The sequence below is a fragment of the Nycticebus coucang genome, chromosome 7 (genome assembly GCF_027406575.1).
Source record: "Nycticebus coucang isolate mNycCou1 chromosome 7, mNycCou1.pri, whole genome shotgun sequence".
Lineage (NCBI taxonomy): Eukaryota > Metazoa > Chordata > Mammalia > Primates > Lorisidae > Nycticebus > Nycticebus coucang.
This window is the reverse complement of record NC_069786.1, coordinates 71,189,179-71,205,852: the sequence shown is the minus strand read 5'-3', so window position 1 is coordinate 71,205,852 and position 16,674 is coordinate 71,189,179. Positions and strand designations below refer to the sequence as shown.

The window sequence follows — 16,674 nt, the reverse complement described above, 5'->3', positions numbered from 1 at the left end:
TAAACTATAGTCCGGCCCTCCAAAGGTCTGAGGAACAGTGATCTGGCCCCCTGTTTAAAAAGTTTGAGGACCCCTAGTACAGAATGTTCACTGAGGTGCAGTAACTGGAGATCACCTCATGTGACAGTTTAAAATCTATAAACACTTCTAATGATGACAACATGAATCTGCTTTTTAGTTGTGTGTGGTATTTTCTTTATGTATATTACATCTAAAAACATTTTGAAAAAGTGAAAACATTGATGATTCAAGAGGCTGCACTGGATTTAAAGTCTTCAATTGTTGATAAAGTATTTGAGCTTCTCTAATTTTACCTTCTCTATTAGAGAACAATAATATTGTTTAAGTTTTGCAGGTTAATAGGTATTAAAAATTAAAATATAATGATACATTTCCCCAAGTAGCCCCTCAGGTTAATAGCAGGGGTGGAGATGGGCAGATTAAGATGAAATTTCAGCTTTACATTAGGAAGAGCCAGGCTTAAGACTGTTACAATTATCACTATACAGTCATCACTGCCAGTGGCCACATATTGGAGAGTGTTAGATTAGGATATTTTACTCTTGTTATGTAACTTTATGTTAATGTGGTTACATAATTCAGAATAGGAACATCTTTCATTTATTTTATTTTCTCCCTAAAGCACTTATTCTATAAATTGTTATCAGTACATCAGGGCTAGAATCTACCACCCTCTTAAGAACTTGTAAATAAAAAAATAAGACTGTTTTATGAATTAACTTTAAGATCATCACCTAAGATATCTGGGTAGAGACATGCAAAATCATAAAGAAAAACGCCTAAAAAGGAGACTCAAAGAGGTAGAAGTTCTTAGGTTCATCCAAGCACTGACCTAAGGGAAGGTAGCCCCACTAAGTGACACTGAGTATTGGCAAGGTGACCTAACTGCGGAGGAAGCAGCAGATGTCTTAACTCAGTGCCTTAAATATTCAGTTCATCTAATTCATTCTACTTACTTTGATTCCATTCTTACCAACTTTCTGATTTTTTTATTTTTGTTTCTAGAGATAACTGTGTGAAGATATCTCAAAATGCAGGACTTTCCCGTGTAGTGATCCTCAATTTATCAGCACATCCCTCTTTCCTTGTGAATTTCTATTAAAAATATTGAGAAAACCATAGAGTTCATTTAGTGTAGCTGAGATTTAGAAAAGTTGAGTAACTTGGCTGATGTCAGTAAGAACCAGGCTTGGAAGCCAGGCTGTGTGCCACACCACCGCCTCCTCTCTGGGCCTGGGTGTTCTTCATGGAGAGTGAAGAAGTGTCTCACAACTGGCTCCTGGAGAATCTCTCAGATTTCTGTTGTTTCATGACAGAAATGAGGATCTTTTGTTTGCATTGTGTTTTCAGATGTCCTATGTTCAAGTATTATTACACGGGAGTCTGTTAGGGAACATATTAGAGTGTACAACATTTGGTAATGACAATGTTAGTATAGTGTAATTTAAATTTATTATGCACTGAAGTGAATGCATTGATGTGCCTATTGTTAACTGCTTAGATAGATATTATATAATATTAGAAAAGCTATGTATTAAAGACTGAGTTAGGCATTATGATGTGTTTGTTGTCAGTAGCATAAAAATTTATAGCCCTGGCAGAATGTTAAGCATTTTCTATGCAACATAAAAGTTTATTTATCCCATTATAACGTAAGGAATTTATAGAGTTCTGATACAGAAGTCTTTTATGTTTGACTTAAAATGCATTTGAAATTTTATTTCAAATATAAATTCAAACATAGCAGTACTAAAAGGCCTAGTGATCTGAGGGGTATTAGAATATAAATGATCCAGGAATTGATTCAAATGATAAGCTTTCACAGTTGCATGTTAACAATAGATAATATGAGAGGCAGAATAGTCTAAAAGAAAGATACAGATTTTGAAGTTGGGTAGACCTAGGTTTAAGTCCTATTTTCACCAGATATTAGTTAGGTAACCATTTAGGCAAGATACTTAATTTCTCTGAGCTGCTGTTTCTTCATCTATAAAGGGAGAATTATGTATCTACCTTATTTGTTTTTGACAGCTTATACATGTAAAGCATTTAGTATTGCAATGCCATGCAGTTGTCAGTTAGTTAATGGGTATATTCCACTGTTGGCTGTAAAGGAGAATAATTAGGTTACAAATTATAAGTCAGGGGACAAAGAGTAAGGTTTGCTTGAATTCACAAACCTTTACGTTATAGCTTGGTCCTGGATATTTCCGGAAATCTATGTTGCTTTTACCTGAATTTTATATAGAAATTGCAGATTTCACTAAACCTGAACTAGAAACCCTAATTACCCAGGAGTAAATTTTGTTATTCAGTACCTTCCCAAACCTCCAGGCCATGCCAGCCAGCATATTCCTCTGTAGTACTTTTTGGAAAGACTGTTGACTTAGTTTAGTTAACCAGAGCGTTATGGTAATGAGTCCATGGTATCACCATAATGTTGCAAAGGAGACGGCTGTTCATGTTACATGAGGTACTTCCAGTTGCCTAGAGAACCCTCTTTCTATAAATAAGTCCTTATATTCAGTAGTTGGAGATTTATTCCTTTGGCTTAAGTCTTGGTCCTATAGTATACCTTACAGCAAAGAACTGATAATCAGTCATTTTGAATAGCTTGGTAAGATCCTTTTTTGTAAACTAGATTTGATGCTCAGTTTGAGCATAGAAGTTCTCTTAACTATAAAATTCCATGAACAGCATAAGGCAAGAATTGCAGAACAGTGATGCTTACAATGTGTCTAAACAATGGGTTATAATCTGATCTGAAGCTCACATTGCAAAAGATAGTGTTTTAGGGTCTTTAATCCATATTATAGTCACACATTACACTAACCCTGATCTTGCAAATACAGGTCCTTGGATACAAAAGGAAAGGAGGGGAAACTTTCATATTTTCTGTGCTAGAAAAAATGCAAAACATTTGCTGCACATTATCTCACTGAATTCTTAATAAATCTATGTAGTATTTTAATCCATTTTACACATAAACAAAGACTAAAATAGTAACTTGACTAAAGACATCTCACAGCTAATAAATGAAAGGGTTAAAGGAAGCACTTTTTTCAGGCCCCAGAGCCCAAATGTCCTGTTTTACTGTACTTGGTGAAAATGAGAGCCTGGTTCAGCACAAATCTAGTATTATTACCGAACAAACAACAGAGTAGTAGGGTCAGTGGGAATTTCTTTATTTGAAAAAGAGTGACTATTCTTTTTCAAGGTCACTTATTTCACCTCCTTACTCGTCACACCTCACTGCCCCACCCCGACCATTTATCTAGTCCTCTGTTGTAGATGGTATGGACAAAGGTAGATACCCAGAGGACTGGGGAATCCGCCCACTGCCCTTCTCTGTTTCCAGGCCAGTCTCCTTCATTCATATGAACCTATGGAAATAACATCAGTGTCGAGGATGGGCAGAGTCATGATTGAAGACAAGCCATAGATTGCCAGTCAAAATAAAAAGCTGGATCCCACTGGTGTTTCTGCCGACCTTGTAGGATATGTGCCCTGCCAATTTATAGCCCCACCTGGTTTCGCCATTTTTGTCTGTTTTGTAGAGCCAGAATGTGAAAGGCACTTTGTCCTTGACACCTAGTGTTTATCTGCTCATAAAGTAGCAGAAAGAGTTGTTGTCAGGCTCTGGAGACAAAAGATAGGGATTCTGATCTCCGACTTTCCACTTCCTGACTGTGTGACCTTGAGCAAGTCACTGTGTGAGCCCCAGTTTTTTGTCTATAAAGTGATGTTATGCAGCATACCTCCCAGGATGGTAGTGAACAACACATAGGACAATTGTGTGAAATGTCAAACGGCATTCCTGGCTCCTTAACAAGTAAGGAGAATCCCCTTTCCTTGCCACTCTTCACTTCCCTCCCAACCCTGTTTCCTCAGTTAACATGCATGTCATTATATGACTTTTGAAAATTAGATGAGAGCCAGAATGTATGAAATTGAGTAGAGGCCATAATACAAAAGGAAAGGCAAGAGTCTCCAGGCATGCTCATGTGGTATTGACTAAAAGCAGATTACAGACTCCTTAAAGACCAGAACCTGTGCCTTATACTTACACAGTACACCTGTCAGCTAATATTTGGTAGAGCACCCTTATAATGTTATCATTCATGGAGCATTTACTGTCTGCAGACAATCTTTTCATCTCTTTATGTGTCATCTTCTTTAAACTTCCCAGTAATCTATAAGGTAGGTATTATATAAAAACGGTAATTGAGGCACCAACCAAATTTCTCAAGGTCAATATTCAAACATTACTTTCTCTGATTTCAAATCTCGTTTATTATACCACACTGCCCTCCAATAAAAATAGCTACTTTCATTTGGTTTCATTTTTTTTAACCAAATATATATTGAACCTTTATTTGTTTAAGCTACTATTTCAGATTCAAGGTTTATACAAAGATGTATGAAACCCAATTCTGTATAACCAGCTACATAGGTAACTGATATGAGGTAGAACACGATATGTCTCATAATTAATGAACCAGTAAAAGACTCTGAAGTTTCATAGGTCAGCAAGATCACATCTAATTGGCACAGATCCTCAAAGCCTTCATGAAAGAGGGGTATTTGAACTGAGCCTTGGGGTCCGCATTTCCTGCTACATGTACTTCATGCTTGAGCTCTTCAGATATTAGTTACTGCTGTATTACCTTTTCTTACTGTCCTTTGTTGTTCCATCTTTTTTTGTTTGTTTGTTTGTTTCTTATGGCTTAGTCAGTTTATAAGGCTATGATCACAAGAGCACTTAGTAATTCATTTTCACAAAACAAATACAATCTACAATCTCCTAAGGTGATGTAGGGAGTAGGAAAGGCTGGTGAGGGTCAGAAACAACATGATCATAAAAAGTGATAATCACCAAGGATATAGTCATGAGTGCAGTCAGTAACTTACATCACTAACAATTTTAGTTGAATGCATTCACAGTTATATAATGGGAGGGCAAATAAGAGGAACCAGTTTTGAAGGTAATGGAACATAACAGAAAAGGAGTAAACAGTAAACTGGAGTCAAACTTGCTCTTATACCATTCATACATGATATACAGATGGCATGAAGATCACCTTAACAAACTTTCTGCGGGAGTTTCATCAGTGACTCCTTAGTGGGAAGAGGGTCATACTGACGTTTGACTGTCATATGTTTGACAGCACTTGTCCCTTTTTTTTAAACACAAACTGTGATTTGATTTAAAATTTAGGGTCCCATAGTTAAGAAGATAATAAAAAGGATGAGGGGTCCTGCTATGGCACTAATTAAGGTTGTAAGGCATGGTGACCAGGAAAAGAGAGATTTGTACCAATTTGCTGCTCTTCTTGATGGTAATATGTATTTTTTAAATCTTTACAGACTAAGGAAGGAGTTTCTCTAAATTGATTTCCATAGAAGCAGCAATTTTCTCCTAGGGCTGCACATAGCCCTCCTTCTTTCACGAAGAGGCAGTCTAGGCCTCTGCAGTTCTATAAAACTACTTCAACTAAGGAGTTTAGTTAGTTTTTTAAGCAAGAAATAGAACTTTCTAACAATCCTAAATCTCCAGCACCCTGTTGCTGAGATATTTAAACTTACTTTTTTTTTTTTTGCCGGAGCTGGGTTTGAACCCACCACCCCCAGCATATGAGGCTGGCACCCTACTCCTTTGAGCCACAGGTGCTGCCCTAAAATTACTGTCTTTTAAGGCTAGTGAGGTAGCACCAAGTGCCACAGATCCAGCTATGGCTGCTGATAATAAAATTGGGATGAGAACGAGGGCTCTTTTTTCTCTAGTAAGGTAGGACTTAGAGTATAGGTTCAAGTGTTCCCTGCCTCCATCCCCTTTCATATATGTACACTAGGGCTATAACATGAACTAGTACAGAAGACTGAAAGTTAAAAAAGGAATCCATATGACTGGATTCCTGGGGATACTGTTGGTTCTTGGTGTGCATTAAACTGGCTGTAGGTGACTGAATTGCAGTTCCCATGTTTGATTTCTTCCACTGGAAAGCAAGCATCTCTGGCTTTCTGGAGTTATTCTTACACTGAAAAAGACATCTGTATGCATTGGGTAAATTCCTCTCTTCCTGAGGTCCACAAGCACATTTCAATATCCAGACCTTGTCTTAGACGTCTGCCTGTGTAGGTGCCTGTTCCTGCATGCCAGTTCCTCCCTGTGTTTGACTGTTTGAAGACTCGCCAAGGGGATCTGGAGGATTGGCAGAAACTACCAGGTGCATCTGAGTGTTGCTCCATCTTACAATCTATTGCTTCTCTTCAGAATTGAAAGGAAATAGTAACTAGAGAAACCATTTGAATAGAACCAAAGAGAAGAAACAGGTACCCCTAGATTCCATTGTTTTTTCTCATTTTATCACCTGTGTGGATGTAGCATGGTGTTTGAGAGCCCAGCCTCACCACCTAATAGCTGTGCCATTTGGGGGAGTAGTTAATTTCTGTGGCCTTGGTTCTCTCAGCTATAAAATTAGGATAATTTTAATAATGCCTCAGAGGGCTTATCTGTGGATTTGATGGGATTCTTTGTATAAAGTGCTAAGCTGGGTTCCTGGAATATAAGTACTCTATAATAAATCATGGTCATAATTAATAGATTTGATAACTAGGTATGTAAGGAGTGATGTACATTTGTCTGAAACATTAGGACATTGGTATTGGTTCTTAATTTTGGAGTTAGTAGTTTTTGTGACTTGCAAGCTCTTCCCCAAAATTAATGCCAAAGTTCTGTTGCTACCAGGTTGAAAGCATAATGGTGACCAAATCCTAGCTATTTGAAAGTAATTAAGACCTTTTTAATACTAAGTTGTTTTCTATTTCCTTGCTGCCCTAGTTAGCTGCCCAAATTGCAGTTAATCCGGTGTTTCTTGATTACATAGAATAATTACTCAGGAAAGATTATAAAATTCTGCAGAGTCAACAGTAGACTTTCACTCTCAGTAAGAGAATGTTCACTTTTACCCAGCCGTAAATTTTCTGAATAACTACCATGAATATTTTCATCCTTGGTTGAATTTCAGTATAACACCTTGATCAAAAATACCCAGGAAAAAAATGCTACCTGGGTTGCACATGTGATTGTTTTCTTTAGTAACTTGGTGTTAAACATTGGTGAAGAAAAAAATTGCTGTTCAACTTGCCTTTTGAGTCTTGTTGTTTTTTCTAGTGACTGCCGAGAACTGGATAAACTTTATTTTAGGCTGTACATGTCTGAAGCATTGATTGGCCTTTATATTTTTAGTCATCACATGACAAAATATGTAGGTGTAAACCAAAAAGTAATTGAGGTTAGGCAAGAAAGCTTTTTACCATTGCAGTCTCCCTTGAAATGGGAGCATTTTATGTCTGTACTAACTAACAGTATGAATTTATGAAATTAAAACTTCTGTAGTTAAAACTATAACTTGGTGTTTTTTTTTTAGAAATGTTTTTAAAAGAATAAAGGGGACTATAGACTCAAGTAAATAGAAATAATTTGGGAATGTATAGAAAATCAATCAATCATTATTTCCAATATCTGGCATAGGGTCACAACCAGTTTGTGCCCTAACTAAACTAGAATATTTACAGGGCAAATAGCCCCTATTGATGATGAAATCTGAGATTAATTATTTACACCAGCAAATGTACTGAAACCACCTAATTTTGGATTCCTTAAATACAGTGTAGCATTAGAATCATAATGGACTACACTTAATTACCTTAGCATGAAGAAACAGAAGGGAGATTGTTAGGGAACAAAATGAGAAACTTAAGCCTCTTACAGTACCTTACCAAAAAATGCAGCAACTGCCCTAAATAGAGCACGTTTGAGTCTCTTATCTAGCAGCCCCCTTTGTATATATACACATACATATCCAAGGGTCCTGGAGCACAATTGTATCTGGAAATGATATAAATGAGAAATTATTCCCAACTGGAAGAATCTCAAGAAAAAAATCTCAAGAGTAGAGAATTTAAATAATGGTTTCGTTATTAAAGTGTGATCCACAACAAAACTCCTCATAGGACCTAGACAAAACTGGCCATTCTGCGGTATTAGCAATGTTGTATACATGCTCCTTGTTCCACATGAAAATAGTATGATAGCTAAACTCCTTTCTTTTTCATCAAAATACTTAACAGGTTTTGCTATATTTAATAAAATTGGGTTTTGGTTAACTAACTTCAGTCCATCATATGCAAAGGATACATACAGATCAGCCTTTTGTAATTTACTGGCAGTGGCTCATTACCCTGAAAACCTAGTGCTGTATGTTAATTTTCCTCTGCTTTTAATAGGTTTAAAAAAATTCCATTTTGTAATAATGCATGACTCATTCATTGCTCATTATCTTCTCACTGTTTTTTGTTTTTTTTTTTTTGTCTTGAGCTAGCAAGAAAATCTTAGATGAGAGGAGGGAGAAACAGAGAGACAGTGAATTGAGGAATACAGTTCTTAAATACTGTTGCTTGATTTTCATTGGCTATCTCCTTTTTTACAGTGGCCAGTCTAATCCAGCCTTCCCTGTCAGATCCCTCCTCTCCTCCACCCTCCCTGCTAGGGGCTTCACAGATTGCTGCTGGAAACTGATTGCAGGCAGTATGTAGGCATCTTTCATTCAGAATGGACATTAATATATTGAACAGAGAATAAAGCTTTTAGAAATGTATCATTTGTCAAAATTGCATGGCTTTTAAAGAGGGATAAAGAGAGATGCCAAGTGTTTTGTACGTTAGCATCGACTCTTTTTATTTCTGTTCAGACTCAAGTTTTTGGAAGCTTAAATATAGATCCCTTTAAGAAAAAAAAAGAAGAAAGAAGAATTTTCCTGGTTAGCCAACCTCTGTTTATGAAGAGCTTCATCCTCCTCCTCCACCTCTCCGTGGTGTTTCTCTGCAGCTCTCTGTAGGTTAGGGGTTCTGTGCTGCCTGGCAGAATGCTCGTGTGTTAGCTGAATAGACTACATCAACAGACAGAGATCAATACAGGTTTTCTTTCTTTCCTGTGAATTCCAAAATGCCATCCAAAGAGTCTTGGTCGGGGAGGAAAACTAATAGAGCTGCAGTTCACAAATCAAAACAAGAGGGCCGTCAGCAAGATTTATTGATTGCAGCCTTGGGAATGAAACTGGGTTCTCCAAAGTCGTCTGTAACAATCTGGCAACCTCTGAAACTCTTTGCTTATTCGCAGTTGACATCACTTGTTAGAAGAGCAACTCTGAAAGAAAACGAGCAAATTCCAAAATATGAAAAGGTTCATAATTTCAAGGTAAGAATATCTGTTTTTAGCCTTTTCTTATGAGAAATGCACATTACTTGAAGTATACAATGTTAAAGGAGTATTTTCTGATGACTTTTTAAAACTAGGATGACTTGACTAAAATGTTCTTGCTACTTAAGATATTTTTATGTTTTATATCTGATTTTATTTAAGGAATAGCTGAATAAAGCTAATGGAAGGAAGTCCAACCCTATTTTCTCTAGTGCTGTTATAATATTCTGTTTAATCATTGTGTACTAACTGGTAAAATTCTTGACTTACACTAAAAAGATCTCATTTAATAATGATTTTGGCATTATTTTTATTTGTGATGCAAATATGTCTAAGTACCTTTGTTGGATATTTTATGAGAGGATTAGATATTATCCCTGTTAAAAAGCTTTGGATATAAAGGCTTGTGCTGTTGCATCTGGATCAAGCAGCTGGTCTGCATTTCCCATAGTTTCTGTCTTTTCTCCTCTGTTAATGAATTGACCATGATGGAAGGAGGGTGGCTACCCTGGCACTGTCAATGCTGCTGACACTAGCAGCTTCTCTCCACTTCCTGAGTGTTTGCTTTCACCTTGTATGTGTATGTAGGTAGTTTTTAATTGTGTTAATATGGTTTATCAGCTGTACTTGAATCTTCTTTCGAGATGATAAGGTGTGTTCATTTGGGCTATATGTAGATCTTTCCATACCATGATATAAGGCCTTCAAGTTCTGTCCTTTGCAATCTAATTCACTAAACAACGTGAGGTCAGTCATAGGAGAACCAGTTACATGTAATAGGCAGATGCATTGGTATTTCTGTGGTAACTTCTCAATAGTTAGACAACTTTACGATACAGACAGTTCTTGAGACATGAATATTTTTAGTTTAGAGAAAATATTATTAGACAATGATTTGGTTTCAAAAGGTGATGAAGCTAGATACCCTGACCTTCCATTTATTTATTAGTTTACTCTACGTTTATTTATTTATTTGCTCAGCATAGAAGGCACCAGGTTCTATACTAGGTAATTTCATTTCAAATTTGCAGTTCTTCCTGATTTTTTAACAGCAGTATTTTACTCAAATGCTAAAGCCAAGCCCTACTATACTGTGCATTTTCCATAGTAAGAATTAGATTTTTGTGATCTTCAGATCATTTTGGGATAAAAGAGAAATTACTTAGTAAAAATATGCTTCTAAGATATATGAGCTTTATAAAGATTGCTAATTGTTCAAGGCAAATTAGCATTTTCGTCTTTTTCTTTACACATATTAAGGACCTTACCTTTTAAACAATATCTTTGATTTAAAATGAAACAGAGGCAATCCCTCCCACCCCACCCCCCTTGAAAACAGAAATCATACATGCATCTAGTTTTAACCACATCCTCAATTTACAGACCTGAAGAATCCATGCAGGTTCCTAGGCCTCAGTTTCTTTTCTGCATGATGTACAACTGGTCTTACAGAATTTTTTTTTTTTTTTTTTTGGTTTTTGGCCGGGGCCAGGTTTGAACCCACCACCTCCGGCATATGGGACCGGTGCCCTTCCCCTTTAGCTACAGGCGCCGCCCAAGGTCTTACAGAATTTTTTAACAGGAAAATGATACCAAATGAAACCTTTTGCATATATAAAATTAGGTTACAAAAATAGCCATGTAGATTCTCAACAAGAAATTAGATGCACACTATTTAGAAATGGCTGAGATTTTAAACTAATATCTCCAAAGATGCCTCTGACTTGTTCAGGAGAAACAAATTGACCTATTAAGAATGCCATTTGAGTCAAGTTCAAGTTCATTGTTCCTGCTTTTTTATCAATATTAATTGAAACCAAATAGTAGGTCTGCTCAAGGATTTGCATAAACAAGCATATTCTTTTTCTTTTTTTCTTGTTTGTATCTTCCACTTATTTCTCAATTCTAACATGACTTTAATGAACAAATTCTGTACAACCAAAAAGCGCTGACTGTGGGATCAGTTGTGATTGATCTGCCTTAAAGATACCTATTTTGTTTTTTATTTTTGAAGCCTGTAAAAAAGTAGAAAGTTTCTTTCTTCTCTGGAGCTAAGAAGTCAAATCCAGCTTGGACTTGCTCTTTAAAAAAACATATTTAAGCTCAAGAAAGTTAAGCTCATCTGAGTGAGTTGCATTACATATTTTTTATAGTTGCTAATAAGATCAGAAGTCTCAGAATTGACCTTTTCAAAGTAATTGAAATTACTTTGTTATTTAAAAAATGTTTCCATTGGGGTGGCATTATTAAAAAAAGAGAGAAAAGAAAGAAGCGGGGGAGGAATCATACTTGACTTCTAAGAACATTCTCCCAAAAGAATTCAGACTCTGTGGTAAGGGCAGTTCTCTCCCACACAGACACTCACGTAGCATGTCACTGCTTGAGACATACATATGTATGTATGTACGGTATGTATGATTCAGAAATTTACTGTGGGGAAAACTGAGCATTTCAGTGGTGGTAATCATTGCCATGTCCTTGCCATTGACTGTTTTCTGTGGTGGTAAAAGTATATACTGTCCAACTCCAAGCCCACTCACCAAAGCCCCATTTTCAGTATAGTTTTCTTTTTTGTTTCGTGAACTGCCTTGTTATGTAATACTGCTCTGTGGTGTTGAACAGCTGTCACATGTCATTTCAGAGGAGGAAGCAAAAGTAAGTGCCCCTACCTTTGGGGAAAGCCAGACAAATCAAGAGGGCCTGACTACACACAGGTTTTTTGTTTGTTTGTTTTGTGAGCTTTTTATTTACTTATTTTAATAGAATAAAACAGAAGGGCTTCCATTTTGCTGTGTTATGTAACATGGTCTCTCTTTTTTCTTGTTGTTACTTACAAGAATTTGATAAAGAATCTATCACAAGAAGGATAGTTATATCTCTTAGGGAGGTTATCATTTTAGAGATAAATGCACTACATTCTTTAAAAACAATTATCCTACAAATTAACATAAATTAGAGTAGAAATAATTTTAACTGTTCCCTAGCTCCACCTCTCATTTCAAGAACTTCCCCATCCTAATGCAATACAGCAAGAGAAGGGGAAATAAACTCAAACATTAAAATTAAAATACAGGCACCCCACCAGGAATGACCGCATCCTACATTCTGAGACTGTCCAGAAGGCATGAAAAATACAACCCACCTGTTGCCCTTAGGAGCTTGCTTAATCTCGCTAATGTTCTGTTTCTACATCAGAAAAATTGAATTTGAGTTAACCACTATTTTTGTTATTAAAAATTACCCCTACATGGGTACTTTTCTGAGTCTTTACCAAGACATTTATTTATACTTAAATGTTCATCTGAATCTTGTTTTTCTTGCCCAGTTGCAGAGGTCATGATTCAATTGAGAACCTTAGCATGATTGTGGGGACTAAAGAAAGCTCTTGCTTCTTTCTTAGCTCCCAGGCAGAGTTAGATGTTACATAAGAGTAGTTGCATTTAGAATACAGCGAAATCCTCTATTTTTCTTTTACTCCTTAAACTACTAAATGTTTCATGTGCCTTGTTGTTTAATTCAGGTAACTCTATAAAATAAAATCAAGATTAGATATAACATTATAGTAAATTAAGTAATTAAAACAACATTAAGAATTAGACTAAGTAGATACTTTAAAATATGAGTTTAGTTCTCTTTTAAGATGGCCTTGAAGTGGTGAGTGGTTGATTTTAGTTTCAGATACTTGCATTCTTCATACAAAGGAAAGATATGGGATATTAATAGGTTATATGTTGCTAAAATAATATGCAAGCAATAAATTCTGAAATGTGAATCAATACCATAATAAAAATAACACTATTACATGGACCTTAGATTATTTAATGAAATTACTGAGTCAAAAAGATAATAGGGACCCTAGCAGTCCTGCCGCTTGGTGAACTGAAGAGTGGCAGTGCCTGGCCCACCTGCTGACGGTGGTCTGTCCTTTCCTTCCAAGGACGCTGGCAAATCCAGGCCTCCTCTAGTCTTTCATTTGATTCACACTTGAGAATAAATACAAAATGAACCAACAAATACAGTTTTAGAGGAACTACATGATCTAAAATTCTCTGATTGAATTATACTGTATTGAAAAGCATTAGATTATTATTATGATGTTCTCTTTTTTCATTATTAAAATGTTGTTATTGAAGTCCATGTAAATTTTCATTATGTTGATTTAAAAAGGAACTAAAATTAGCTATACGTGAAAGAATATTTTTTAAAACTAGTTAAAAATGTGATATTCAAAGACACTACCTAGTCGCCACTTTTGTGTTATGCCCACCAACCTTCACAACACCAGCCTCCCTCCCTTCTTTCCCTGGCCCCGTGGCTAGTAAAATGCCTGTAACACGCTGATGCTCCAGAAGGCTTTGTTAAATGATTAAATAAATGTGTACACAGTATGACATGGGGGACCTTTTGTTAGTTTCAAACATGACAGCAGAAAATTTCAACACAAAAATAGTTTCTTCTGATGACCTCAAGATCTGTATTTTAACAGTGTTTCTTTTAATCAGATTTACCTAAGTTTTAAAAATGAAATAAAACCTAAGATGTCATGTTATCTCTGTGGGACTAGGGATACTGTGTACACATTTTAAATGCTCAGGAATTTGAATATACTTTGAACTAACAGTAATGTAAATGAAGGTAAATCCGACATGACAAAATAGAACAGCGACCTGGAATGCCTTACTGAGTTTGTACAGTAACGTGGCTTATCTTCGTTTTTCCTATGGATATGAACATGGATTATCCAACATAAACATTTTACAGGAATAATAATGTTTTTATCCAAGTAAGAGAGTAAACGGAATTATATATTTTTTTCTTATGCGCGTGCACACACACACTCTTCCTGCAGTTCTGAATGTGGGCCACTGGCAAGAGAAGACAAAAATAGCAAAGCTCAGTGCGTAGCTTGGGTTCTCTCTGCCTCGTACAGTCAGACATGGAGAAGACTGAGGAAAAACTGGCGATTGGACAAGACCGTCTCTAAGGTCGCTGTAAACTGGTGTGGTACTCATCAGAGCCTGTGAAAGCCAGAAACGTCAGCCAGCACTCTGCTTTTTACTTCTGCCTCTGCCGATGGCAAGGAGGACCTTGGAGACTGCACGCTCCCCTGGGCTCTGCACTGCCCTCAGCGCGGTGGTGGCCTCTCAACCTTACCCTGCCCGCTCTGCTTACAGTTTGTAATGCTGAGCCTGGAACTTGTTATACCTTGAGTGCAAATCTAGATCATTAGAGTCATTGGAAAGGTTACTGCCTGCCATTACTGAAAGAAACATTTCAGTGTTCTTGTTGTTTTGCACATAGTTGCATATACTTCTCCAAAGCCATTTCATGAGGCTATGGAATTTAAATTGCTACACTTAATTCAAGAGAAACCCATGGTATATTATTCTCATAGACCATGACCCTTTATTCTCAAGACGTTTGATGATTTGTCTTTATTCCTAAAATTCCAGAATGTTGCTTCTCTCTGTTATACTGCCTCTGATACAAATTATCATTTCTGAAACTATATTCAATTTCTTCCATTCAAGTTCTTTAGTATATCATTTTAAAAATGTTTTGAGTGGCGGAGTCATGTCTGGGAAACAGCTCCCTTTCCAGCCTCTTGGTCTTTAGTAGACGTCCCCACTGTGTCTTCATGTGGGCCCAGAAAAGACTGGTTCTTTTAATACATGTGTGATAAGTTACTGGTGAACTAACTAAATCTTTTCAAAGAAAAAAATTGCACCATTAATAGTGTTGAAACATCTTGACCACATTATTTCTCTAATCTAAACCAAGGCTATTTAGGGTTTCCTCACTTCTATGTGTACATTTCCCCATCACTCATCCCTGAAGTATGTATTAAGCAACAATTACGTGCACACCACTCTTACACACGGAAGGGATACAGTTCTATATATGATCCTTGACTTTGGATGTATATATATTAATTGAAAGAAAGCATATGTCAGTATGAGAAGGATGAGAATGTAAGAAGGGTTTTATGCGCGAGCAGTGGCAATTAAAATTCTTTTATGTGTCATGTATAATGATGCCATATTCCTCGTGATTCTATATCGTGTATGTAAATATGTGAAGGGGTTATGTAAAATGACATCTCTACCTAAAATAGCTTGACACCAAAGCATAATTTGAAATAATAGAGTAGGTTAAAATCTAGGGAGAGATCTTTTGTGTGTGATAGAACACTTAGTTTAAGAGAGTAGATCTCATGTTAAGTGTACAACGCAGCATTGTTAACTAAAGATACCACGTCGCATAGCCTAGCTCTAGAACTTACTCATTTTATGTAACTGAAACTTTATGCAAGTTGAGCAGTTAATCCTCATTACTTCTCTTCCTCAGCCTGACAACTACTCTCTGTTTCTGTGAGTTTGACTATTTTAGATAGCTTTTATAATGGAATCATGCAGCATTTGTCCTTGTGTGCCTGGCTTTTTCACTTAACATCATGTCTTCTGGATTTATCCAGGTTGTCACATACGGCACAATTTTTTTTGTTTTATAAAGCCAAATTTTCTGTTGTAGGCATATACCACACCTTATTAATGTATCAGTGAACATTTAGGTTCTTTCCATATCTTGGCTATTATGAATAATGTTGCAATAAACATAGAAATGCAGATACTTCTTCAAGATCCTGATTTAAGTTATTTTGGATATACTGAATGCCCAGAAGTGGGATTCCTGGATGCTATGGTAGTTTCTGTTTCAAATTTTTGAGACACCTCCATGCTGTTTTCCATAGCAGCTGTATTGTTCCCACAGTTTACTCTGATTCCAGTTTTACCACATTTATCTTTTCTGTTATTGTTTTGTTTTGTTTCACTCTGTTGCCCTGGGTAGAGTGTTGAGGTGTCATAGCTCACAGCAACCTCAAACTCTTGGACTCAAGTGAACCTTTTGCTTTAGCTTCCCAAGTAGCTGGGACTACAGGCAACCACAAGTTTTTCTTTTCTCTTCCTTTTTTTTTTTTTTAATTTTAGGAGAGACAGGGATCTCACTTTTGCTCAGGCTGGTCCCAAACTCTTGAGCTCAGGCAGTCCACCAGCCTCAGCCTCCCAGAGTGCTAGGATTACAGGTGATCCACCACGCCTGGCCATCTTTTGTTTTTTGATAATACCCTTTCTAAGTATGAGATGATATACTGTTAGGGTTTTATTTGCATTTCTCTGATGACTAGTGGGTGATGATGACTAGTTGTTTCATATAGTGGTTGGCCATTTGTATATCATTTTTGGAGAAATGTTTATTCAAGTTCTTTGCCCAAGGGGCATTTGGACTTTCTGCTGTTGAGTTGTAGGAGTGGCCTATATGTTTTGGATATTAACCCCTTCTCACATATATGCCTTGCAAATCTTTTCTCCCATTCTGTAGGTGCCTTTTCA

The 16,674-nt window shown here is 36.6% G+C and overlaps 1 protein-coding gene across 4 annotated transcripts in view; it reads left to right on the top strand.

Annotated features, from left to right (window-relative positions):
• The window catches only part of CHN1 (chimerin 1), a 223,999-nt gene that overhangs the window by 155,771 nt on the left and 51,554 nt on the right, over window positions 1-16,674 (top strand). For all 4 annotated transcript variants that reach the window (XM_053598107.1, XM_053598105.1, XM_053598108.1 and 1 more), the window contains one exon: window positions 9,203-9,280. In XM_053598107.1, the coding sequence (XP_053454082.1) occupies window positions 9,203-9,280 (78 nt within the window). The remainder of the gene's footprint in view (window positions 1-9,202; window positions 9,281-16,674) is intronic.